Source organism: Drosophila bipectinata, chromosome 2L, assembly GCF_030179905.1.
Source record: "Drosophila bipectinata strain 14024-0381.07 chromosome 2L, DbipHiC1v2, whole genome shotgun sequence".
Classification (NCBI taxonomy): Eukaryota; Metazoa; Arthropoda; class Insecta; order Diptera; family Drosophilidae; genus Drosophila; species Drosophila bipectinata.
In genome coordinates, this window is record NC_091736.1 from 15,067,132 (window position 1) to 15,093,193 (window position 26,062).

At 40.7% G+C, this 26,062-nt stretch overlaps 3 protein-coding genes and 5 non-coding genes across 13 annotated transcripts; 4 read left to right on the forward strand and 4 right to left on the reverse strand.

Moving 5' to 3' along the window:
- Positions 1-365: 365 nt before the first annotated feature.
- On the reverse strand, positions 366-740 carry LOC108125895 (uncharacterized). Its single transcript, XM_017242236.3, has 2 exons — positions 622-740; positions 366-541 (listed from the first exon to the last, which is right to left on the reverse strand). The coding sequence occupies exons 1-2, from the start codon at positions 631-633 to the stop codon at positions 398-400; spliced, it is 156 nt and encodes a 51-aa protein (XP_017097725.1). The 5' UTR covers positions 634-740; the 3' UTR covers positions 366-397.
- A 1,306-nt stretch (positions 741-2,046) lies between these two features.
- On the forward strand, positions 2,047-2,526 carry Nplp4 (Neuropeptide-like precursor 4). Its single transcript, XM_017242235.3, has 2 exons — positions 2,047-2,131; positions 2,213-2,526. The coding sequence occupies exons 1-2, from the start codon at positions 2,120-2,122 to the stop codon at positions 2,399-2,401; spliced, it is 201 nt and encodes a 66-aa protein (XP_017097724.1). The 5' UTR covers positions 2,047-2,119; the 3' UTR covers positions 2,402-2,526.
- Positions 2,527-2,664: 138 nt separating this feature from the next.
- On the forward strand, positions 2,665-2,736 carry TRNAQ-CUG (transfer RNA glutamine (anticodon CUG)). The gene has a single exon. It is a non-coding gene; the product is annotated as a tRNA-Gln (tRNA).
- A 303-nt stretch (positions 2,737-3,039) lies between these two features.
- TRNAQ-CUG (transfer RNA glutamine (anticodon CUG)) lies at positions 3,040-3,111 on the forward strand. The gene has a single exon. It is a non-coding gene; the product is annotated as a tRNA-Gln (tRNA).
- Positions 3,112-3,391: 280 nt separating this feature from the next.
- On the forward strand, positions 3,392-25,100 carry LOC108126019 (apoptosis-resistant E3 ubiquitin protein ligase 1). Of its 6 annotated transcripts, none has more exons than XM_017242428.3 (8): positions 3,392-3,826; positions 21,116-22,071; positions 22,128-22,326; positions 22,379-22,515; positions 22,569-23,294; positions 23,346-23,672; positions 23,730-23,992; positions 24,062-25,100. In XM_017242428.3, the coding sequence occupies exons 1-8, from the start codon at positions 3,628-3,630 to the stop codon at positions 24,162-24,164; spliced, it is 2,910 nt and encodes a 969-aa protein (XP_017097917.1). In that variant the 5' UTR covers positions 3,392-3,627; the 3' UTR covers positions 24,165-25,100. The 6 variants fall into 6 exon arrangements, with proteins under 6 accessions (XP_017097917.1, XP_017097918.1, XP_017097919.1 ...); XM_017242429.3 differs by having other exon boundaries at positions 3,393-3,826; positions 22,587-23,294; XM_017242430.3 differs by lacking the exon at positions 3,392-3,826 and adding an exon at positions 10,811-11,057.
- Positions 4,176-4,247, reverse strand: TRNAQ-CUG (transfer RNA glutamine (anticodon CUG)). Its single transcript has one exon. It is a non-coding gene; the product is annotated as a tRNA-Gln (tRNA).
- TRNAQ-CUG (transfer RNA glutamine (anticodon CUG)) lies at positions 4,408-4,479 on the reverse strand. Its single transcript has one exon. It is a non-coding gene; the product is annotated as a tRNA-Gln (tRNA).
- Positions 6,509-6,580, reverse strand: TRNAQ-CUG (transfer RNA glutamine (anticodon CUG)). The gene has a single exon. It is a non-coding gene; the product is annotated as a tRNA-Gln (tRNA).
- Positions 25,101-26,062: the final 962 nt, after the last annotated feature.

Below are 26,062 nucleotides of genomic sequence, written 5' to 3' on the forward strand. Positions count from 1 at the left end.
TGGAAGTTATGTTAAGAGCTTAAAATAAAGGACCTTTCCTTCTTTTTAAACCATGGTGGAAATGAATATTTTTTATCTAAACCTTTGAAGCTTAATGAATTTTTAATTCTCGAAAAAACAAGTATCATAATTGTGGTTTATAAGTTCGAAATACATTTTTTTGTTTTAAATAATACTCTATTAATATTTTAATTAAAATATAATTTATTATAAGATTCCGCATTTCTGTGAAAAATTTACCATATAATTATTGGTCTAAAAAATAATAAAAATTGATTTACTAACTTTTTAAAATTCATACCTTAAATACCACCTTAAATAAAAAACTCAGAGGTATTTCAATTGCAAATAAAATTGTCAAAAAGCTTTTATTTATAAAGTCAATCCGTATTTCGAATCAGCCGTAGAAGACGTAGGGCGAGGCATAGCCCACGGCCGGATACCCGGCGGAGTAGACGAACTGGGGAACTGGAGCAGGGGCTGGATTCGGGCCGGGAGCTGCCATGGCAATGGCCAGGAGGGCGGCGAGCAAAAGGAATACCTGCGGGCGGACAGAGGTTTTGTATTTGCGGCAACGCCACAGGATCAAAGGCTAGTGTCCTTTGGCTGGCAAACACTCACCAGCTTCAGCATTTTGACGATGAAAAGAAGTTAATTCTCCGACTTGACAAACAGAATTGAACTGCACTCGATGTTTGCTCAATTGCAGCTTTTTATATTCGCTGGAAACAGGCAACAAACATTTTGTTTACAAGGGGTACGCGGGGGGCGTCTAAGCCGCATTATTTGAGTTTTTTTTTAATCTCTGCTGACTGCATCGCTTTTTGCGTTTTGATATTCCATATGCATTCCGTTGGCCAAGTTTATGGCTCATTACGGGCTCTTAACGTGCTCGCCTAATGCCTGCCGAATGTTGCGAGTTGCGAGCACAAAGAACGTTATTGTTTCTTAATCTGCGGTTCTGACGACATCGCCATCATCATCATTATCATTATCATCGGCGGCGGTAAGTATCTCCCTCTTCCGTCTCCCGAAAATCCGCCACTTTCCATACTAACCCCTTCCATCCAGAAATGTGTGTCGTTTGTTTGGTTGACTCTCTTTTTTATGGGTTTTTTTTTTTGGTTATATCTGGCCTGCGGCAAACATTCTGGCCTTATTGTCATTTGGATCGATTTGGGAGTTCTGGAATACATGATTTGGCAAATTTTTATGCCATACACTTGCATTTGAAATACAAGCCAATGGGCTAAGAGGATTGTTTCCCACACAAAAGGTGGTTTGACAAAGACAATGTTTACGTAATGTTTAGATTATTAAAAATGTTGTAAGAATATACTGCGTAATTGGTGAACGTTTTCAAATAAATATAATAACTTTCATTTTCTAAAGTAAAAGAATTTTACTTTCATTTGTCCAAAATATTTTCATAAAATTTTGAACCCCTAACATCAGTTATATTCTTAATTTTCTATTTCAAGGCATTTAAGCCTTGTTTTCTCTTAAAATCTACAAATATAAATTAAAACGCAATATAATTAATCAAAATTGAATTGCAGATATCTTCCAGGATATCTGCGTAATTGATTCAACAAACCTTTGCCATTTGAAACAAAACCCATTCCCGTTCTCATTCAGTAAGCCGGGCTATATCCACAAATCATCAATCACCTGAATGGTAGCCCCACAGTAGCCCCACAAATTCCCAATTAAAATGCAATGAGTGTTGCCCGAATTATTCGTTAGTCTGTCTATGGCTTGGGATCACGTTCAAGGCCAGTCTATATCTAAGTGATTCCATCATCTCAGATCGTCGACGAATAAGAACTCATTAGAATGCCAAAGGAAATTTTTTCGAATTTTGCGAGACTGTGACAAAATACTATTGGCGTAAAAATAGAAAACGAAACTATGGCCGAATGATGTTAGCAAAACAGAAGTGGCCATAAATCCGATCAGAGTCCAGAAGTGCGACATCATAAATAAGTCATGAAGTGAGACAAATTTTTAGCCACCAAGAGGACTATATAAGCCGGAGTCTTCGAGCCAAACAGCATCAAATCACAAACTGCAAACGCTTAAGAAGCATCTCAAAAAATCAAAAATCAAATCAAGCAAAATGTTCAAGCTGGTGAGTCTACCACAAGGATTAATTATCCTTTTAGGATATTAAACAAAAATATATATTTAAACTTTCCATTTCTCTGCCAAGCTGGTTGTTGTTTTTGCCGCCCTCTTCGCTGCTGCCCTGGCCGTTCCCGCTCCAGCCCCACTGCCGCGTGCCAACCCCGCACCCATTCCGATTGCCAGCCCCGAGCCCGCTCCCCAGTTCTACTATGGAGCTAGCCCCTACGCCTACTCCGGCGGATACTACGCCTCCCCCTACTCCTACTACGGCTAATTGTTCTCGACAATGCAAACAAACCGGACTCGTGATGACGAACCAGAAACTGGATTACGGAATATGCGCGCGCTGGCAAATCTAATTAGTCATAAGTGCTTGTAAAAAAAACTCACAAAAAAAAAATAGATTAGCGAATAAAATGTTGAAAAGCAACTAAGTATTGATTTTTGATAAGAAGAACTTTCACCTTTCTAGATAACCCAAGAAAAGTAACAGCTTCAACGGTCTAATGGTTGACTTTAGGCGGAAGAGAGACAGTCGGTTCCATGGTGTAATGGTTAGCACTCAGGACTCTGAATCCTGCGATCCGAGTTCAAATCTCGGTGGAACCTGAGATGAACATTTTTTTTATTTTATTTTCTTTTTTATTAAAAATTATTAAATATTTAACTTTTTAAATTTAAAATTTGATAAATGATTAACAAATACTTTACTACTAAGCTTATGGTTACATAATATTTACTTTCGGGTAGACAAGATAAAATTATATTATTACATATTTTTTTAAACTTTTTCACTTCAAATTCCAACAAATGTATATAAAAACATGTTTTATGTATTATAAAAATGGTAAAATCAGCTTTATTTCTCCTAGACTTACTACCTTTATAAGTTTGGACATTTAGCCTCTAAGAGGTTCCATGGTGTAATGGTTAGCACTCAGGACTCTGAATCCTGCGATCCGAGTTCAAATCTCGGTGGAACCTTGGTCAAAGATTTATTTTATATTATTTTATTTTTTTTAGTTTTCTCCACAACAATGCTTGTGTTTTAATAAACAAATGCTTACATCGCATTTACTTTTGTGAAAAAATATATAAATATGAGAACACAAAACAAACAGTGATACAAAAATTGCTTGGTGTCAGAATCTGCTAGAGGTTTGTGTCTCTGCTAAACAGATGTTTTTCTGAGCTATTGTGAACTGATTATAGTATTTTTTGTTGGTATTTTTGTGTGTGGTTTGAGGCTGTCAGTTGCAGCTGAAAAAGAGGAAGACTTCGAGAAGTGCAATTTTGTTTTGTACTGTTGCTGCATTTTGGCACGCTAAAGCTCCTTTTTGAGTAAAAACACAAAAAAAGTATAACTCTGTGAAGTGAAATTGAATAATGCTTAACTTGCCTGCCGTGAGGGGCAATGGATAGTTGTTTTTGTTCGCTGCAGCGCCAAAAACAAGACTTCCAAACCAATTAGAAAGAGTCGGCTGCGCAGATTCGAAGATTATGTTAAAACGCTCGTTGAAGGTGCTAATTGCTCTGGGGCTGAGTTTGATGTTCACGGTATCGCTGGTGAAAATAGTGCTATTGATTTGGTCCTCTTTGCATCCTGCCGCCCCCCACAGCCCCCCGCCCCTGCCCACCGTTGACGAATGGCTGGATTCGGAGCAGTTGTCCTCCTACAAGCAATTGTTCCGCGATAAAGGTGAGTGACTTTCTTAAGATTAATAATGTAATTTAATTTTATGCAGGGCCATTGCATTTGGACTTATCGGGCGTTGAATGCCATTGCTCTGCCTTTGTTTATATTTTTTAATTTGTTGTATTTGCTAGTATTTCTCTCTCCCGCCCACTCTTTAGCTTGGATGTACTCTCACGTGTCTGGTATTTTGTTGGTGGCTTGAGCTTTGGCGAGCTTTTCTTTACAGCTTATTCGCACGTGTTGACTCAACACTGCTGAGATGAAATATTTGTGGATTTCTTTTTCAATAAATAATTAATTTGATGTAGCTTTTTTTTTTAAACAAAATAAAAAATAAAAAAAGTACTCGATCAGGTTCCACCGAGATTTGAACTCGGATCGCAGGATTCAGAGTCCTGAGTGCTAACCATTACACCATGGAACCTCACTGTTCGTGCTCTTCTCTTTACTGATCTAAAATTTTTACTTGGGAATTGTAAGCATATTATAATTTTATTTTTAATAAATAGATAAAATATAAGCCAACAAAATGTGTATATTACATAAAAATAAAATAAAAATAAATAAAAAGTAAATTTCAAATCAGGTTCCACCGAGATTTGAACTCGGATCGCAGGATTCAGAGTCCTGAGTGCTAACCATTACACCATGGAACCGCTGTGAAAGATCACGCCCAGTGGCAGTTTTCTATTCAAGCTCTTAGACTCTCTCAGACGATCGTAGAAGAGAAAGTTGACTAGATGCTCCCATCTATTTATAGAAATATTTCATGTTTTTTATGATTGGCCAACAGCCAAAATCAAAAACAAGTTGTTGCTAAGGCACATGACAGATAGACTAATCTATGTCTTAAAGGCGGGAAAATTATTTAACCCTTTACGGTCATGGGTATTTCTCATTTGAAATTAAATATTTTTAAAAGCTCAAGCATCTTATAATATCCCATTGAATGTTTCTCTATAAAAAATTAACAAAATAATGATGAAGTATAGGGCTTAGCCAGACCTTTTTGTGCTTTCGGAAATTTCGTAATAATTAAATAAGCTAATTAAGCACATGGTGCCGTGCCGTGCCTAATGATAATGTAATTTTAATAAAGCGCGCCAAACAAAAAACAACCTGCTGGATTTTCCAGGAGTGTGAGTTTGTAGGGCCGGAGCCTTAAAGGATGCAGCAAAAGCTTTTCACATTCCGAAACCGAGTCCTTTGGGTCGTCGTAAACGGTCGACTCCATTCGCCAAGGTGCCGAGCGTTTTCTGTGTCACTCGGGTTCGGTTTTCGGAGTCTGGCTTTCGGTATAAAATCAATCGTAAATGTCCTTAAATGCTCAGTTTTGGTTTTACGTTGAAGCGCGCTGGTTTCACATTTCGAAACGCCTGGGAAGCCGCCGCGTTTTCTTTCCCCCCGTTTTCTTTGGTACAACAGCAAAAACAAATAAAACACCAAAAAATCCAACCGAATCAGGCCTAATAAATTGGGCCAAAAAACGCCACAAAAGTTATGATTTGTTGTGTTCTATCGCGTTTAGTTTTTGCCTCTAATTTTTTGTCATATTTATTTATTTTTTTATTCACGCAAAAGTTGTCAAAACATTTCGTGACACCGAGGACAATAGGACTGAAAAAAGTCGCGTTTTTTTGGGGCAACCATAACCTATTTCGGCCAGCACGTGTTCCTGCCCCACAAACCCCACACAGACTCCACACAGAATCATTTCCACTCAGAGCTAATGATCCATAGCTAATCTCTACTAATACGCGATGGGCCAAAATTAATGCATACAAAAAGCAAATTTCGCGCCGAACAATTTTCCACATTTTGGCATATTAATTTTTTATTGTCGGTGTGTCGGTGTGTCAGGGTGTGTGTGGAGAGCGGGGCGAGCTGTTTTTCCCCCCATTTTGTCTTCACACTTCAGTGCACAGTTATTTGATGGGGACCCCCGTCCTCAGCGGCCAGGATACGCCTCCGGTTGTGTGTTTCGGCTCGTGTGTTCCATTATCCTATCCAAATAAACTGACTGACTCATCTTCTGAGCGCTCACTGTGCGTGTACAGAAGGGAAAAATAAACATATTATTGTGATTATAATTAACTAATGAAAGATTATCGATTTCCGGGGGTTCCCCAAGGATCCATTAATTTTAAAAAAGAATAGTGTCTTAGTTTCCAAAAGTAAATATTTTGTTTAAATGTTATGATTTTTCTATAATTTGTTTTCTCAAATGTTTTTAATGAGGCTTTTGTTCTGTGTGTGTGTCTTTGTGTTGTCCTTCCTTAACTGTCAATGGTTGTCGTTGTTGTTGCGGTTTTCCCTTTTTTATTTTTGGCTTGGACACATCGGCTCGCTCATAAAGAATTAATTGGCAATTAATTTTGATGACACTCGACGGCTCCCCTTCGCACTTGACCATCTCCGTGTCCACTCGAATTCCTGTTGTCGCAACTCCCAATCTCCCAACCTTTTCCCCTCTCGAATTTTCCCCTTCTACACACGCGCTTAACCTTTAAATCCCATTTACTTTTGACCTGCATATTAATTAATGAGTTAACAGCACGAGAGGAAAAGGTTCTTGTGCGGTCAATTATGCATAAAGTGGTATTTGGGGAATGATTATAAGAATCCCGTTTTTACATAAACAGTCTTCAATTTAAAAGTAAAATAAAAAAAAAAAAATTATTTCTAAGGTTCCACCGAGATTTGAACTCGGATCGCAGGATTCAGAGTCCTGAGTGCTAACCATTACACCATGGAACCGCGCTGATCGATCGCTGCCAGATCGCTTAGTTTCACTTCCGGGGCCTAAAATAGACCTTAAGCAAAGAAATTTAATAGAGCTGAGGTAGGCACACAAATATCTCGTGCAAAAACAATGTGTATGGCAAAAATTTGCATATTTCTGTAAAACCAGAAATGCCAGTTCCATCGAAAAGGGAAATGGCCGAAAGCACAATTGGCCCATAGGACTGGTGATGGGGGGCTGGAAAGCAGTTATAGGGTCGGAAGCATTTAGTTTGTGCGACAAAAAGAGGAAATAATTGTTTGGTAAACATTGACCAATGTCCGTCGGAGGCAGAAAAAGCAAACAAAAATATTTCCATTTCTTCGAAAACCTTTTCTCTTATTTTCCGTTTTATTTTGTTTGTTTGTTTTTCTTTTTTTTCTGCCTGGAAGGAAATTAAAAGGAAATTGCGCTTGTTTCGAAGGGGGGGAGTGGGTTGGTCGGTGTAGGCTTGGACTGGAGTACGCGGCTGAGCAAATTAAAAGGCTTTTATCCCCCAACTGAGAGCCTGCGGAGACTCGCAAGCAGTTAAAAATGACACAAGTGACACACAAACAACAACAGAAACACAAAAACCATGAGCCAGACAAGAACAACAGAAGCTACACATGTGCAAATAATAAGAGGTCTCACTGCGGGCTCCTCCCTCCCATCCTAACTTTCACTCACTTTCTTTCCGCTCCCGCCGCTCTCTCTCTTTATCTCTCTCACTCTGTGCTGTAACAGTTGCAATTGCTTGCGCTATGTAGGCCAAAGATGTCAGAGCGGAAGTCCTTCCCATGCCTTTTGTCATCTCTCTCTCGTACAAATACTATCTACAGTGGTAATTTCCTAAACGAAACTATTATAGATGACAGGGGAAAAGAAGTTAAGACTATGAGGGATAAATTTAGAGGAATTTATAGAGCACTTGACTTCTTATTTAGTCTGGTCTCACTGTACCTATCTATTGTGTCTCGGATGCATCGGTAGCGGCGCTCTTCTGCGGTTAGTTATCATTATTGCCATGGCCCTCGACGACATTTTGTTGTTTACTGCCTACTACTACTGTTGTTCCTGCTCTTTGTTTTTGTCGCATTTGTCAGCCACAATTATAATAATGCAGCAGCCAAGTTTCGTTTCATCTCGCTCTCGCCAGCCCTGGCCGTCTCTTTCCTTGGGAAATTATCATATTGTGGGCTGCTTTTGTTGCGTCCTTGGAGGGGCGGCAAACAAAGCGTATGAGGCGGAACAAAAAAACATTTGCGCATTTCAACGCAAAAGATTATATTCTACTTGCATAACAACAGAGGCATCCACAAAAAACAAGGAGAAACAGTTTAAAACTTAGTTTATGGGGAAAGGATAATGTATCACCCAACTGATATCCTATAATAAGAAAATATTAAATAAATGTAGGAAGATAACTTTTAAGTAAAAAGGATTAACTATAGAGATTAAAAAAAAATATCCTTCTTTAGTATCATGACTTCCCAAAACAACATACCCGAACTGTACCTTAGGTACAACAATTTTTGCCGCAGTCTCTCAATCTTCCTCTCTGGCTTAGTCATTGCCCCATCTGCAACTTTCGTGCCCCAAGAACTGGGCATTAACATAAAGTTCGTATTTCGACCCGGCTTTCCACTAAAGAAATTTGTAGTCATAAAAGTTTCAGTATCATGCCTATATTTTCCCCTACTGGTATCATCGACCTGAAGGACTCCAGAGCTCAAAAAGCCTCCGGACTTGTGACAAGTTATGGTTAGCGTAGGCCTTTTTTTCTTGGCGGCTAGTCTATTTTTTACTTGTGTGTGGGGTTTTTATTATTTTCTTGCTAGGGGGATAGTCGTAAAACAAACAAAATATGGATGGCATGAGCCAACATTTACTTTACACGCAAAACAAAGGGTCAGAGTATTGAGCGGAAATGGAAAATTATAGTTAGATTGGAGAAACACTCGAAAAATTACACTCTTTCATATTTTAAATTGGCTTTACTTGTAGAAACCCTTTGGTAAACAACATAGTATTCAAATAATCTAATTAATGAATTTTCCCTCAGTGTATTGGACGTGTGGGGGCCACTTGGCGACCCCAAAGTAAATGAACAGCTCACTTTCATTACAAATTCCGACAGTAAACACACACACACATTGAAACAAACACAAATGCCCAGACACACAGAGAAAGTTTTGTCAGCTCACATTACCAGACATCCTTGCAGGACATTCATACACACACACACACTCATACAATCGCATATTGGTTGAACAAACAAAAACAAAAATGGCGCCATCAATGGCCACCTTTCCCGTTCATCGTCATCACCGAGAAGCTGCCGCCTGCCTTTTGGTCCTGTTACGAAATTATTGACTGTGGCAGGACTATGGCAGGTCTGTGGCCAAAGGGGGCGGGGCTAGTGTGTGGCCTAGCGCATAATTTTTGCTCACGTTTTTGCCCCACTGTCAGGGCCGAGAGTGCCATCAATAAATATTTGCCCTGTCCATGCTGGGTATTAGGTTTCCTTTCTTTCTTTTCTCCTTTTTTTTTTAATGCCAGGCCTTAAGATGGGTGGCTTTTGCACATCGATGTGGCAGCCACTGACAGGATTTGATTGCTCAACGGAGAATGGTATAAGGGACTTGGATTATTGCTGAGATGGCCAAGATTTCGAGGGCAGATGAGGATTCAACAAAAGTATAGCATACTTATGGGGCGCGCGAAAAATTCAAGAGATCTGCTAGAAAATTATTAAATATCAAAGGTTATTTTGGTTTAAACTTTAAAGTAAATAATATTTGTCAATTTATAATCTTTACTTGAAACTTGAAGCACTAATCTTGTGATTTTTATTGACAAATACATTTATTACTTTTTACGAAAGTTTATGTCAATTTATCCAAGCTCTCAGTTTGCTGTTTTTGTCCTGCCTGGTGGAAACTGGCAACTGGCTTGTTTATTATCCTTGTCGGGATGGCACGCGCAAATCGTTTGTAGTTTTTATTGAGCTGTTCTCAGCAATTTCTCTCAACGCAGGACCACTACCCTATCGCCTTTCTTCTCCTCATGCATCACACACTCGCCTGTAATTGAGTCTCAGCTGTGTAAATAAACATCAAACAACTTTGTATACATATATGTATCTATATATAAAATAAAAGAAAAATAAGAAAAACAGGGGGAAGAAATACCCGGCACGCAATGTGGCAAGCTAACTATACTAGATCTGGAATAGTTGTCCTTGTCAGGTCAACAACTACAAGGAGCTATTGTCTGTGCCGGTTGCTTTTTAGTTGCTCCTTGCACTTTCAAGTTAATGACAGCAATTTGAGGCCAAAAAGTGGGTTCATGGTGGCAGGAGGTGTCCTGTGTGTGTGTGTGTTTACAATGCCATCAAACGCTATTTCCACCCCCCGCCCCTCTGCATTTTCAAGGATGCAGATCGACGATGTTGTTGTTTAGTTGCAAGTTGCTGTTACTGTCATTTGGCACTTGCCACTTGAAAATGTGTTTCAAATTAAGGACCCCGAGGGGCAAAAGCGGGGAAAGCCAGGGGAGAGAGCATTTTCCTGCTTTTCCAGCCAGCTAATGGCGGTCATGAAGGCAGTGGATTAGCGAAAAGACAGAGAGTGTGCCGAGGAAAATAACTGAATTGGAAATGGAGAGAATAAACTTTCATTTTGATTTAAGCTTTTGGCAAGTTTTATACATTTTCTTGGCAGCAGAAGAGCCGGAATTACGGCCAAATTAGGGGGTAGAAAAAGTTATAGCGCTTACAGTGCATATCAAAAATATAATAATCTTTTTTGAGAAGTAGATTCCGAAAACCGTCATGTTTTTATAGATTCTATAAGAATATTAGGGTTATCCTGGCATATCTTAAAGCAGAAGAATCTCCTGAGCTTTATATTTCGGTTCTCGACTGTATTTCACTTATTCTACTTCTGGCAACTTTAGTTTTTCAATTTCCTCAAGGCAAAGGCATTGGCCTATTCATTTCATTCCATTATAAATTTTCCACTTGTTCATTTTTTTTCAAGCAATTTATTTTTTCTCAAGTGTTTTCCTTTTTTTCCAAAAACTTTTCCTCAACTTGTATTAAAAGTGTTTTGAATTCATTTTACACTGTGTGCATATATAGAGTTTTGTTACCAAACACCACGCCCCCGCCTTTGGCAACTGCCGTCGGTCGTCGTTAGTAATCCACAGCTATGCCTGAAATATGTCAAAACTTTCCAAGCGAAACTTTTTTAATAAATTAAAAATTACAAAATAAAACGAAAGACAAAAGAAAACTAAAGAGCAGTGGCAGACATGATTTAAAAGAACTAAAAATATTAAAGCTAAAAAAAATAATAATTTAAACATTAAGTGCGAAAGGAAGTGAGTTGAGAATGTGGTCGCCCGAGTCGGAAATTAATTCGATTGCCATGGCCACCACCATGCGCCATTCACAGTCATCGTCCTCAGGTGAGTTATTCGATTAAGCCGCAACACACCTGGCTGGTTGGCAGGGAATCGCCTGAGCCAGGTGCATCAAATTCAAATTTGGTTTCCTTATTTGGTTTGGCTAATGCGGCGTATGCGCAATATGCCGCTCATTTTCAAATGCTTCCGATTTGATTTTATACGAGAAGGCCATAAAGGTGCAGTGAAAGAAATAAATGGAGCTTTAGATATATAAAATAATCAGAAATATATAAAAAATATTTTCAAATTTTAATAAATTTTTAAAGCATGTTTTGTAGCTTTTGAATTTAATGTCTTGAGAACCAAAACCTGCCTAACCTTCACATTGAGGCTGACATGGACACGACTTGCCTTTGAGTTTTCCAATTTCTAATTAAAACGAAAGTCAAGTGCGGTTCATTCGTTCATTTCTTTGATATGGCTTGCATGCCAATGACATAACCCCCCAGAAATGGGGGGTCTTTGGCAAGCCAGTCCGAAATGCAAAACGCAAATGGCCAGCAAAGTGCACTTATGCACGTAATGTATAAGCCGTACTTGTGGCGGTGAGTATGGAGGGGGTATCGGTGGTATTGGTGGTGTTTAGGCCTGGCCAACAGTTATAGACAGGGAAATTGAAATGGCAAAGAGCGAGCCAAGTGATGCAACATCTGCAATGCTTCGCTTTGCAAAAAATAAAATTGATTTAAAAGACATCAAAAAGAAATAATAGCCAATGGCAGTGAGAGAATGTCAATTAAAAATTTGTGACAAACAAGAAGAGTTATTTTTTTTAAACTCTATTATCCTGCCAATTAAATGAAAGCCTTTAATTTTTTGAGCCACTTAAATACTGATGATGCCTGACATGATGCCTCTGACAGGATTAATTGCCTTTTTTTTTATCCATTTTTATTGACAGAAAAGAAATGATTGCATTAATGCACTTTCGTTGTTTCTCCTTCGGCCAATTAATGAATGCCAATAAGTGTCATTGTGGGTTGAAAAGTATTTTTTAGTCATACGTATTAACCAGGAAAGCCTTATTGAATGGCACTATGAAGAACACATTTTTTTAAGCAATATATAGAGTTAGTCAGAGTTTACTTTATATTTTTCTTATCCTTACTGTTTGCATTGCAAAGAGAATTTATAACTTGATCTTTGCTGATTTATTTCGTTTGCCTTTAAAACTTGGAAAGTGAAATATGCGGAATAAGTAAATAATTTCTACCATAAACAATTGCCAGCCAGGACCTTCAACCACACATACACACACTCGTACACACTCGCAGGTGAAAAACAAACTGGAAACTTCAATTGGCAAATGCCAAAGTGTTGCAGCTTCGTTCGTGTAAATTTGTTTATGCGAATTTCCATCCTTTTTTTGCGGAAAGGCAGAAGGGAGACAAGGGGGCCATATCATGTTTTTTTGTGGGCTTGGAAAATGTTCCATGTTCAGCCTGCGTTGGCTGAATTTCCATACCCTCATGTCGGGCATTATAATTGTGAGCAGGTGTTTGCTTTTCAGCAAAAGGGAGGAGCTTCCCGGAGGCCCCGAAGGCAAATTCCAAATGAAATGTGCCCTTGGGTGGCTTTCGGGAATAGATTTTTGAGTGTCAAGCGTTTTTTTGCTTGAATGTGTTAGCTTTAAAGAGTACATTTTAAAATATTGTTATATGTTTTTGTTGAAAGTGTTTTAAAAACAAGACATGGAATTTTCCTTTCGATAAATAGCCTATCGCGACTATTGTTAAAATATTTATAAAAGCTATCGATTTTATTAAAATAGTTCAGTAGAGACTGAGTATAGTTTTTATTTCTTAACCCCTTTTATTGTATAATCCTTTATTGCTAGTAGATAGTAAATTAAAAATACAAATAAATATCGTACGAATATATCGTTCGTACGAATACGAATATATAAATTAGTATTCAATTTTTTTTTAATCCTTCAATCATTTAGGATATTTATTGAAGGGTAAAATAATAGAAAAAATCGATCAAAAAAAATAAAGAGATATTTTTGTATTATATTTTTACAAAAATGTTGATAGTTTAGTAAATTACTTTATAGATACAAATATTTGCTTAATAATAAATAAAATGCTTCAATCGTCAAGGGTATTTAGATCCTTTGCTCACCTGCAGTTACCTGTTTTCCTGCCTCTCATCCTTTTGCCTTTTGGGCCATTAATTGCCGAGGCCCCAGAGAAAGCCTTTCTCCATTGCAGTCTATGCTGATGGCAGTTGGCAAATGTTTTCTGCCATGTTTGCCAAGCGCAGCACATACACAGCTCTCACACTTACTCTTACACTTACATACGCAACTAATACTATATGCAAACGAGTGTGCACAATGCATTGCAGTGTATGTGTGTTAGGGTTACCTAAACCGGTTCATGTTTGCGGTTTTTGGCTGGTAACCCTGCAACACCCCTTACCGGCCCGCCCCCTAAGTGCAACATTAATACTTTGGCATTATGGTTTTAACCCAATTTGGCTTCTCTTTACCCAGTTAGACACAAAAAAAAAATGGAAATAAAATGCAAAAAAAATTCGAGTATCAGAGGTAAAAGTTGCAGGCTCATGTCAGTGGATTTTTCAGTGCTTTCAGTGGGCGTTTCAGTTGGATTTTTCACCCTCGTTTACCCCTTTCAGTTGTGTGTGTGTGTGAGCATTAAAGTTGCAAATTGGTTTTTGTGGATTTTCACGTATAACAGCTTTTCGCCAGCCAGCAGCTAGAAACAAAAAGCCGGAGCCGGAGCTTAATTAAATTGCCCGAAACAGACCAGAAATCAAATAACGAAACTATGGCAACTGCGATTATGTCGGAGAGTGCAAATTGTGATTAAGTTCATGCCTGGTCGGGCCTTAAATTAATGAATAAATAATAGAATTTATGGTGTCTCTCTCGCTCTCGCTCCGCAGGAAGTAGGTTAAGAGGGGCCTGTAGTTCAGAGTTCTGGTTGTTTGCATAACAATTGTGCAAAATGCATATTTATGACATAAATTGTACGCCGATGGCCAGAGAGCTGTAATGACTTTTAATTCAACAATCGAAATTGCATTTGAATGGGTTTTTTGTCAAAGTGCGCTAGAAAATAGGCCGAATTCGGAATAAATGAGACATGAAATATCATAAATAAAAAGTTCTGCAATTGCATAACAATGAGGTATTTTATATTCATTTGAAGTAAACAGTGTGGTGCTTGTTTATGTAATTATATAATTGGCTTTTTATATTTTTGTTTTAAATCTATGATTTTTAATGGCCTGTTTTTAATGAAAATCTCATCAAGTCATTAAAGCCATTAAATTAAATTATTTTTTATTAAATTCAAGTCATTTGATTAAATTCCTTTGCTTTGGCATCCCCTCTTCTGACTCAATTATAAATCAATATATTACAAAATTGTAAAAGCAAACTATTCATGTGATGTCTCCTTGGTCCTGGGGAATTTCGAGAATTCTTGCAAAGCACTCTGCAGCCTCTCCCCGACAACACTCACTCATCCATCTGACATTCCAGAGTGTGAATTATGCTCCTGGCTGATGCATTTCCCTCTACTTTTTTTGGCCCCAACCATCTGCGGTCTTCTAATGCAGCCAGCCAGGCAACCCGCAGCGCCAAATGTTGCCACGACACACCATTCTCATTCCCATTTCCATTCCCATACCCATCTGGCCCAGCTGGCGCTGCTCCTGCTGCCAAGGGGCACTCAAATTAAGCGACATTTAATGTCACGCCTCCAGGACGAAAGGATGCGGGGCAGTGGTGATCCTGTGATAGGGAGGGAGGGCTAGGGAGGTTGCCAAACATCTGTTTGCCTTCAAAGTTGGCCATGCGGCTTGTGCGGGTTGCCCGCATGAGGAAGATGCAAACTTGTGGATGCCACAAAAATGTAAAGCAGCCAAAAAGGAGCATGTTCCAAAAGGGGGTGGAGGTTAGGGACGAGGACAGGTGCAACAGCTGCGGTTAGTTTGTCGATGGCCGAAAGAAGGTTCCAGTCAAAAGTGCAAGATGAGACCGCTTGTCTAGCTTTTATCCTTCACTGAGAAAAAATGGTATAACATCATCTCAAAGTGTAGATATTAGAAAGTATAAAAGTATTAATATTTTCTCTAAGTGCAATCGCTTTTCTTCTCAGCTCACAGCTTAACTTGGCCTTTTACAGCCTATTTTCTTGCCCCTTTTACCTTGTCGCCTAGTAAGGACCTTGTTATCCTTCGTCTTGTGAGCTCCTGCCTCAGTTTCTCCTCTGTGGCATCATTTGCAGGCAATTTCTATGGCAACACCTTGCCTCTTCCTCCCTAGGCCCCAGGTCTCTGTCCAAATGTTTGCCCGCAAAGTGTGAGTGTTTAAAAATTTTATTGCAACGCTCATTTTGTCAGTCCAGGCTTTTAGGAAAACTGCAGCCCAGGGGGGGCAAAACGATGTGATGATGGCTTCTTTTCTTTCACTTCCTGTGTCTGGCCACTGCCTCTGTCTCTTTTCCCCTCTCTATTGCTGTCGCTCCCCGGGGGCCAAGGCTGTGCAAGTTCAGTGTGTGTGTGTGGCAAGCATGTGCATAATGGGAAAGAAATGTTTTTCCCAGATAAATGAAATTGTTTTCATGCCAACGACAGTTGAGGACTGTCTAGATATTTCCCAGATTTGAGATGGACTCTATTCGGCTTTTTTTTGAATGGTTGAAGCTTTAAAAGAATCGATACAACTATGGTTTACGGCATTTAATAGAAAATATTTTGCAAAAGATTTAGGAAAAAATTTAAAAAACAAAATTAGCTTGTAGCTTTTAAAACATATAACAAGATATATGTTTTGGACAAGATATTCCCTTTGCAAGCACATCTCATGCATTTTTCCGATTTTTTAAGGGGTATGCCCAGAAAATATGTCAAAAAGTTTTTAAAAATTTTGGTTTGTAGATTTAAACGCCGAATCGTGTAGAATCGATCCACAAATCATTTATGGTTGTGCGCTTGAGAATCGGATGGGTTTGGGATGGGAGATAAAGGCTTCTGAAGTATCCAAAGACGTTTTTTATGAATTTTGCCGGAATTTCCGGGGTAATGCCCAGAAAATCAGACAAAAAATCTTTTAAAAAATTAAATAGTATATTTTAACAAAAATTGATAAAAAATCAATCCACAATTAATTAAAAGGCTTCGAAAGTGTAAAAATACACATTTCAGGCATTCTTCCGATTTTTCAAGGGAAATGCCCAGAAAAATTGACAAAAAATTTAAAAAAATGTTGGTTTGTACATTTAAACGCATATTCGTGTAGAATCTATCCACAATTAATTCAATGTAATCCGCCTAAGAATCGGAGAGGTTACGGCCAAAATACAGCCTTCAGAAGTGTAAAAATGCGCATTTCATGCCATTCTCGGTTTTTTCAAGGGGTAGTTTGTTTTCAGATAAGAAAACTTCTTGAATGAAAATCGTTCTACGAATCATTTAAGGTATTTCTTTTGAGAATTCGCTGTATATTGACAAAGGCGATTGCATGGAAAATTTAATTTTTGTGAATTTTGGTCTACAATCTAAACTTGAAGCGTTTACTGCTCCATCGGAAAATATCCTTTGAATTGCAAGACCAGCAAAAGCAAATAAATACTACCTATATGTGTGCTTGTCGGAGATAGTGTAAATATATAAACACTTTCACGTCGCAAACACACATCTAACTGCAGTTGGTTCGCATATAGTATTTTGGCTACAGATTCCCCTAAATTGCGAAATTTATATTGAAAGCAGTCAGGGGCGCAGGGTGGTGGGGCTTCATGAGGGCTATGAGACCCCTCGAGAGCCCACACAGAGAAACAGAGATGGAGAAAGACAGAGGAAGTGGAAGCGAGAAGCAGAGCTCGGTGACTGTTGTCGTTTGTGTGCCTACACTGCGTATACGTAATTTGCCGAGACTGTTGCCAAAGTGGCATTTGAATTTATGCCGCCACTTGAGGCAAGTGTGGCAGGACCAGGGTGAGTGTTTTATATATATATATATCATATATATGAGTGTGTTTCTCTGTAAGTAAGCAAAGAGTACGCTTTATTTTAAATTAAATATGCAAATACTTCTCGCACCCACAACTTTTGCTTATATGCCACTTTTCTGCTACTTGCTGGATCTGGCCAGCTTGCTTGTCGGTTGCAGACAAGCAGCATAAATTATTGTAAGCAGATGAAATATTTGTGGATGAATTTGTTGCAGCTGCCGAGTGCAGTCAGCGGACATTGTTCTCTCGCCCGGTTTTCTTTAACTGGTGAAATATTTCTCAACCATGAAAGGATTTAAAGGACACTGAGAAAATGTCTATTCATAAAAAAAATATAAAGAAAATTGGTATGATTACATAGGCCTTGTTTACAAGCCTTTTCACTGCAAGGACTTGACCTAAACTATAGTTTAAAGATTTAAAATTAACCCCTAAGTATAATTTCTTCTAGTGTAGTGTAGAAAACGAGTGGGCGAGTGGCACACACAGGATGTCCTCGGTGGAAGATGAAGCTGGCAATTTTATCATTTTTCACTTTGGTAAACAAACACAAAAGCAGAAACATCAGTGGCGCGTTGCTGGCGGATTGGGGCATAAGGGGGGCTAAGGAAAATATTGCGGCTTTTGTTGTGGCAACCTTAATCGCTTGGCTTCCTCCTTCAGCACCCCTGCACCGCCATCCTCTGGACCAGCTCCTCTGTGCGATCGAATGTCATTCAAATTGTAATTTCTGCAGCCTCCATGTTGGAGAACAATCGATAAAAAAAAGGATAAAGCAAAGAGCACAACAATGCAGGAATAACAATGGAGGAAAGCACAGACAGGCGGGGGAGGTAAGGGGGCTACAGAGGTGAAAGGCGAAAGGATTTCAGGGGAAAATAAGGATAAGAGAAGAATGCCGAGCAGACAGTTGGAAAGCAAACAATAAACAGCAGAATCATTCCATGCTTGCCATAAAAAAAGGCAGACACGATGAGAAAACATCACGCTTCAAAATTGTTAAAATATGTTCTTTAAAGTTAAATTCCTTAAATAAAGATTTAGTTTTTTATTTAAGAATTTTAAACTTTTTAAAAACTCTTATACCCCAAGAACAGGGCCATAAACTTTCCGGTCCTTTGGCTAATAGGCCAAGTTGGCTCGTTCGGCAAATATTTGCTTAGCACTCTGCCATTCTGTCGCTCTCGTTCTCATCCTAATGAGCAAACCTAGGAGCTTAAGAGACGGGGAGGGAGAAGTCTCCTTTATTACTTGGCAAAATTCGAAATTCAGCAAGTACATCCTTTGAGTTGTTTGTCAAAATTAACACAAAACCAAACCAAAAAGGCCCCCATTTCCATCCACATGGGTCAGCTGCAATGCACACCTCAAGATGCCGCACTGAGACCGGACCTGATCCTGATCCGCAGCTATGTCACCTATCGGGGCTTCCAATCCGATGATATCACCAACTATGAAATCGAAATGATCATATCAAATATCAGAGTTGGTGGTGTTCTGAAGTCAACAAAGGGGAAGACTCTTCCCTTGGTGGAGATGAAGTTGTGTTTTGGTGAGAAAATGGGTAAGGAATACCTTAAACAATAGCTTGAAGCTATTAAAAGCAAAGGGCATTTATTTTTTATAAATTTTTTTAATAAAATAACAAAATATTAAGAACTTCTACTAGTACTACTATTGCCTCATACTTAAATATAACTTCCTGCATATATTCTCAAAATTTTATTAATTTATTTGCTTAAAATAGAATACTTACCCTTAGGCTGCCTCTCATACCTCATACTAGGGTGACTTTTGATATATATTTAATTGAAAATAATATCAAGTATACGCCTACTTGGCTTTTATCTAAAAAAAGGAAAAAATGTCAAAACAATCTTGATAATATTTTTATTCCTATACTTTCATCCGTTTCTCCTATCAAATAAAATCCATCTACGATATACTAAGCTCTTTTAATTACTTTTATTTTCAAGTCATTAAGTAACTTTTGATCAAGGAATTATCCTCTTTGGCAGCTTTGTCCTTTTTGGGTGTTATTTCGGGCTGTTGGCTTAGTCACTTAGGACATTTATTTACCTGCCTCCCCCACATCATATCTGCTTCAACTGTCAAAAGTCAGCCTCATCATTCATTCCAGCTGCCCTTCGACCTCCCCCCCACTTGACATTTATCATCGTCTATATCATCATCGTCATCATGATAATCCTCATCATGGTCTCTGCGCGACGCGAATTTAACCTTCAGAAGGCATTTTCATTTAGCGAAAAAGAAGCGGAGCTTCCTTTGGTTTTCCTCTGTTTGTGTGCTGACTTTTCCAGCAATATTTTCGCCCCATTCCGGCATCACCCCTTGGCGTAATCCGCTGCTCTGTAGGCCTTAATTAAAACCGATTAGTAATTCCTGTTCAGCCAGAGGGGCCAAAGGTCGTTTGCTGCAGCACTGCCACTGCCACTGCCAGTGCCATCATTAAATATGCAATGGAAATACTTTAATTATACAAATAACCCGAGATTAGGGACGGGCCCGAAAAGAAATGAGAGTGAAGGGCGAGAAATGGGAAAAGTTACTTTCCATTGTTGGCACTTTTCACTTTTCAGGCATTTTTTCGGCCAACACAAATATACGTATTTATATCGGGGCTTTCAAATCAAACGGAAGTTGTTCGTTTCGCGCGAAATATGAACAGCCTGCTAGGGACTGCTAGGGAGGTGCTCTTTGGAAAAAAAACGAATGAAATTGGTAACGAAATGAATTCGTTTTCGAATGTCAGGCACGCAAACGTTGCCCTACCATATTTGCTTGGCCACTAACCATCGGCCTCCTCCACGATAAATTCTATTATTTGTACTTTCTTCCCCACCTCCGAGGGGCCAGCAAAAAAAGGACCTCCTAAAAAAATAACCACAATTGGTCTGGGGTTCGTTTGCACGTTACTCGTTTTGTGGTTTAGCCTGGTCGGTCAGTCCCAGGACGAAAGCCAGTTTTTCCTTCTGGCTTAGCTGGATTTTGCGGTGTGCGTAGTGGGAGAACTGGGCTTAAATGCTCTGGTCTAAACTCGGGTCTAACTAGCTGGTTCTTTGACTTGACCCGAGGGTCTATATTCTTTGGTTGGGATTTGAATTGGATTCTACGGATATTTGATTATGAATTCTCTGGAAACTTCTTTAATAATTGAGCTCCTCATTCATAGTTTTCTCTTGAAAACTAAAGTTAGTTTTCTCGGGAAAAGAGCCAACAATATTTTTCATGAATATTTTAACAATAATTTTCTATTTTCTCCTTCACTGCCACTCTATTTCTTTTTCTTGGTAGTTACTTAGCATACCACCAGCTTGGTCCTTACTCCTATTTTTTATTTATTTATACCTCCATTTTTTACCATTTTAGCCCTTCAGCCCTGTCACCCACTTCATTTTTTTATGCGGCAGGAAAAAAGTCAAAGTTACACCAAGTAAAATACAATAATAGCGAATGAAAGTTTTTCGCCTTATTGAGTTGGGGTTTTGAGGTGGAGGCACTGCAGGGTTGAGCCTTGTGGAGCCGGGGGATTTAGGGGGTTAATGTGATAGCGGCAACTCCTCCTCCGGTTCCGATTTTAGCCAACGATAAGCGACAGGCGACGCATTGGGTTCCCTTCTACCAGGCTATTTTCGGTCTGGCATTGGTTAAGTCATACAAAATTGAAATATAATTGATTGGTAGTTGGCCCAAGGTGAACGGCAGGAGGGAGTCGAGGGCAGGGGCGGACTATAACAACGACCATTATGACATTGACGTAGTCGCCGGGCCAAATTACTTAGTTGGCCTGTTATTTTAGACACCATTGGCTGCCAGCTGGTAGCTGGGTTCTGGTGGCTGGATGGAAAGTCAGCGGCAGTTGACATGATGATGGAAAAGTTTTCAAAAACTTTGGCCATTAAACTCAATTACCAGAAAAGTTGGCCACTATTTACGATTCACCTTAAGAGCCATTCGCGAAGCTAAAAGGAATGCAACTTTTCCTTATAATAAAGTTTATTTTCTTTTTTCCTTCAACTGGAGTTTAAAAAATATCCTTTTTCCTTGCAGGCATCTCGTCCCTGTCAAGCTGCGGCGATCCTGAGCGCCTGCCAGAGCTGCCACCATTGGACGAGCAGCGACTGCAACGTGCTGCACTGCATCTGCAGCAGAAGCTGATCCTGCGCGAGTGGCTGCGCGAGCACCGGCTGCAGCATCACTACCAACGACTCTTGGCCGTGGAGGTGGCCTCCCTGGAGGACGTCTACTGGCTGGAGGACTCGCGGGCCAGCAAGATCCTCGGCAAGGACTGGCAACTGTGGTCCAGTGCCCGGCAGAACCTGCCCACGTCCAAGGCCCAGTTGGACGCCTTGAAGGCACAGCTCTGGTCGACGGTGGTCAAGAGCAGCCAGCACCAGGACGCCTGGACATGGGGTGGCATGCTGGTGGTCTCCGTTTCTGTTGCAGGCCTGGTCACCTTGGCTGCCATGACGCAGCCAGCTCTTGCCCCAGAGGCGCGGCACTCCCTACTGCAGTATGTGACCGGGAAGTATCTGCTGCCCGCCAATTGCAAGGTCCAGTGGGACTGGAAGGATCCGGCCTGCGTGGGCGGCACCATGTGCTTCGTGGTCCGCTTCTTCCAGCGCAACGGCCAGCCCTACCCCATCTGTGATACGGATCAGTTCTTCGTGGAGGTCACCGAGGGCACCCGCAAGGTGGTGACCATCAGCGAGCTGGGCTCCTCCACCGATCCCAACAACGCCAACATTGCCAAGGTGAAATTCACTGTCCGCACGGCTGGTCAGTACAAGATCTCGGTGCTGATCGGAGTCAGTCACATCGCCGGCTCACCCTTTCTGCGATCTTTCCTGCCCGGCGCCATCGACGCCCGGCGATCGCGATTTATTCGCCCGGCCAGCACGGTCATCTGCTGTGCCGGATCCCCGACCCTGATGCACATCGAGCCGCGGGATGAGTTCGGAAACTCCTGTCTCTTCGATCAGAACCAATCGGATGAGGCTCTACAGGTGAGAATGATCCGATAACTGATCCGATAGGGGAGTATATTTTATGGAAATTGTAGGGCTACCAAGTGGCCGTCTATGACCTCCACGGAGTGGCGGTGGAGAAGCTGCAGCATGCCATTACCTTTGCCTACGACAAGGTCAACTCCCGGGTGTCGGTCACAGCCCTGTTTCCGGAACCAACGTGCCTCCGGGCGGTGATCAGTTACCGGGAACAGCAGCTGCCAAACGGAGACTTCGACATCATTGTACTAAGTAGTAAGTTTTTCGATTTAATCCACAAGAGCTAGTAGTAACCCCCAATCCTCAGGCAGCGACACCACCTTGGTGCACAAGAACATCGCCTCGAGGAAGCACAATATCTGCTATGAGGCCAAGTTGCTGAGCATCTTCGGAGTGGCCAAGAGCAAGCCAAGGAAGGTGCTCTGCTATGTGGGACCCAAGCAGGTGAGTGGGCAGCCAGGCGCTGCAATGCTATCCCATGAAAGGCGAGGGCTCAGAACTCTCTGATCTTCCAGGTGACCATTAAGGAGATGATACTCAAATTCATTCCAAAGAGGATCGCCACCTTCCGGCTGTGTCCCTCGACCAAGTTCCACTTTCTGCCGCAGCTGGTCTCCCAGTTGCACGGTCCAGTATTCATCATCGATGATGGGGCCCAGCCCAAGATCGAGCTGGCCTCAAAGGATCGGAATATTATTGCGGCCACCTTCACACATTTTCTGCTGAAGAACATCGGCGGCTCAGAGACGTTCAAGGATAAGCAGGACTTTTTCTACCACGAGGTGCGAAAGTTTCATGCCAGTTACTACCACGAGAAGATGGCCTTGAAGGTGCAGCGGGATAAAATCCTGGAGAGCAGCATGAAGGCCACCAAGGGCTTCTCGGTGTCTGACTGGTGCGGCAACTTCGAGGTGACCTTCCAGGGCGAGCAGGGCATTGACTGGGGCGGCCTCCGCCGGGAGTGGTTCGAACTGGTGTGCAGTTCCTTATTCGACGCCCGCGGCGGTCTCTTCTGCACCTTCCACGATAAGCACCAGGCGCTGGTCCATCCGAATCCAACGCGACCGGCTCATCTCAAACTAAAGCACTTTGAATTCGCCGGCAAGATGGTGGGCAAGTGCCTCTTCGAGAGTGCTCTGGGAGGAAGCTATCGCCAGCTGGTGAGGGCACGATTCAGTCGCTCCTTTCTGGCTCAGTTGATCGGGTTGAGGGTGCACTATAAGGTAAGGATATAGATTCTGTTTATATCATCAATATAATACCTTCCTTTCCAGTACTTTGAACAAGATGACCCGGATTTGTATCTGTCAAAGATCAAGTACATTCTGGACACAGACCTGGACGCCACGGACACCCTGGAGCTGTACTTCGTGGAGGAGTTGTACGATGCCAGCAGCGGGCAGCTGAGCAAGACCATTGAACTGATCCCGAATGGGGCCAGGACTCGGGTGACGAATGCCAGCAAGAACCAGTATCTGGACGCTTTGGCCCAACAGCGACTCTGCAACAGTGTGAAGGATGAGGTGGACAGTTTTCTTAAGGGCCTGAACTCCATTATACCTGATAATCTACTCAGCATTTTCGATGAGAACGAACTGGAGGTGAGTTTGGTATTTTTAAGGATTAATTTTAAATATTAAGTATATCCTCCATTGTAGCTGCTCATGTGCGGCACCGGGGAGTACTCCATCAGTGACTTTAAGTCGCACCACATTGCCAACGGCAACTCGGCCGAATTCCGACGGGTTCTGGCCTGGTTCTGGGCCGGAGTGAGCAACTTTAGCCAGACGGAGATGGCCCGACTGCTGCAATTCACAACGGGCTGCTCTCAATTGCCGCCCGGTGGCTTCCAGGAGCTGAATCCGCAGTTTCAGATCACGGCGGCGCCCACATTTGGCAACCTGCCCACGGCGCACACCTGGTGGGTGAACTAGTTGGCTAATTTCCCCATTTTTGAAACAGTATAATGGATAAAGTTTTTCGATTACAGCTTCAACCAGCTGTGCCTGCCGGACTACGAGAGCTACGAGCAGTTCGAGAAGTCGCTGCTGCTGGCCATCAGCGAGGGCAGCGAGGGATTCGGGATGGTCTAGGACCACCCTGGGATGGCCATCTCATTGCTTTTTGTCTGCTACTGCTACTGTGTTCCTCTCTCTGTGCGCTTTGAGTGTCTAGTGCTAGAAACTAAGTGAAACTAGTCCGTAAGCCCCGCCTAGTGATAAATTGCCATTAAAATCCTGCGTTGCCTCGGTTTTGTTTTGTGCCGCCTAGAGAGCCCAAAATTATTACTATTATTACTAGTATTAGTATTATCCCCTTTGTGGTAAATCCAAAAATCGTTAAGCAATAATAGTCGCGGATTAGCCGGCGTAGCGAGCGTAGTTGTAAAATCCAAAAGTCAAAATGCAAATTAAAACTGAATATATATCATCATCAAAAGGAATGTGATAATTGTATTATAAACTAATGCAACCTAAGCGTAAATGGGATAAACTTTTAACTACCAATTCGGTAACCAACAAGAATAAGTAGCCATTAAAATCGAAACCAAAAACCAAAAGCCACTTTAATTAATTGTTAGATGTGCTGTGTAAAAAAAAAAACAAATCGAAAACGAAAACTAAATCCCTGTAGTATACTGTACTTAATTAATAATTAATTGTAAACGTTACAAAATCGAAACATTCACAAAAAGAGCAATGTTAAAATGCATTTCTTCTAACGAAAAACCCAAAACAAAAAACAAAGTTTTGCCAAAATCTTGGCACAAATTAGAATTAATCCCACTAGCCCGCTGTGCTCTCTATAAGCAATATGTGGAAGCAAATGTTGAATGGTATTGTAGTTCTTAAATGTTGTTGAAAATCCAAAGCAAAGCTAGAATCAAATCAAACAATTTAATATTTAGTAAACCTAATGGAATTGTAGTTGTTGAGAGAACTGTAAAGCTATATCAGTCGATCCGAGAAAAAAGCTATGGTTCAAAATGGTTAAAATTAATAAAATAAAAAACAACTGTTTAGAACGGAGGTTAAAAGTGTTTTTATTGGATCAAAAATATTAACCACATTATAATTACATTTTTATGTCTTTTGGGGAAACCGGAAACTTTCTTCGCCAAGTTACCGAAAGGTCCCAAAGTCAATGATCTCAGGTTGGGTTATGCAAGTGCCTGGAAATATTTTTAGTGGTAAACCTGCATATCTATGAGCTCGGGGTCTTCCATGAAAAGATATGTGATATGTACATACCAGTGAGAGTTGGGAGGAGCGTGAGTGACAAATTACAGGCGTCCATTCGAAAATTTCTAGGCGTCTGAAAAGCGCGTGTTCATCCATCCAGTGCGTGTGCAACTAACTAAACAATTATTAGCAACTAATTAGAGTATTTGTTAGTGCATTGATAGTGTTAGTAGTGCGAGCAGGAAGGGCTTGAATGCGATTGAAGGAGAAAGTGGAGGTCTATCTAGAAGTGCGCTCAAACTACTGTCACTTTCTAGCGAGAAACACGCGCCAAAAAAATATACTTAAAATGGAAATCTCTCCGGACAGGGTCAGGGCAGCATCTTCAAGGGTTGGGTAATATTTCAGCAGAAAGTGAAGCTCAAGAATCTAAGGAAAGTCAAGAAAAGAAAGTTTATGAGATGAACTGAGATGTAAAAGGGTATATACTTTGCTAAATAGTAGCCTTACTAATTTTGTCTTAAGAGGTTTATACCTTTTTATTCCTTTTTAACTAAAGCACTTGAAATGTCATAGCAAGCCCCAAAAACAAATTTCCAACCGGTCAACGACTTATTTAAATATTTGCTCTCAACATTTGCACTCATTTTTAATGCCACATTAATGAGTTGGTAATTAAACTAGATCTCCACTGCACGAGCGTAAATGTCAACTGTTTCATGTAATAATAACCATTTGGCTGAGATAGCCCTCGAAAACATAAACAAGTAAAAGCTTCATGGAGACATTAAAAAAGTGAAAACCTTTTT

Bases quoted from the DNA above. Each gene is read 5' to 3' on its own strand.
- LOC108126019 (XM_017242425.3), top strand. From the start codon at position 18,389: ATGGGTCAGCTGCAATGCACACCTCAAGATGCCGCACTGAGACCGGAC. The intron at 18,609-21,115 runs GTAAGGAATACC...TTTTCCTTGCAG, and splicing joins GTGTTTTGGTGAGAAAATGG to GCATCTCGTCCCTGTCAAGC. The intron at 23,993-24,061 runs GTGGGTGAACTA...TTTCGATTACAG, and splicing joins CTGCCCACGGCGCACACCTG to CTTCAACCAGCTGTGCCTGC.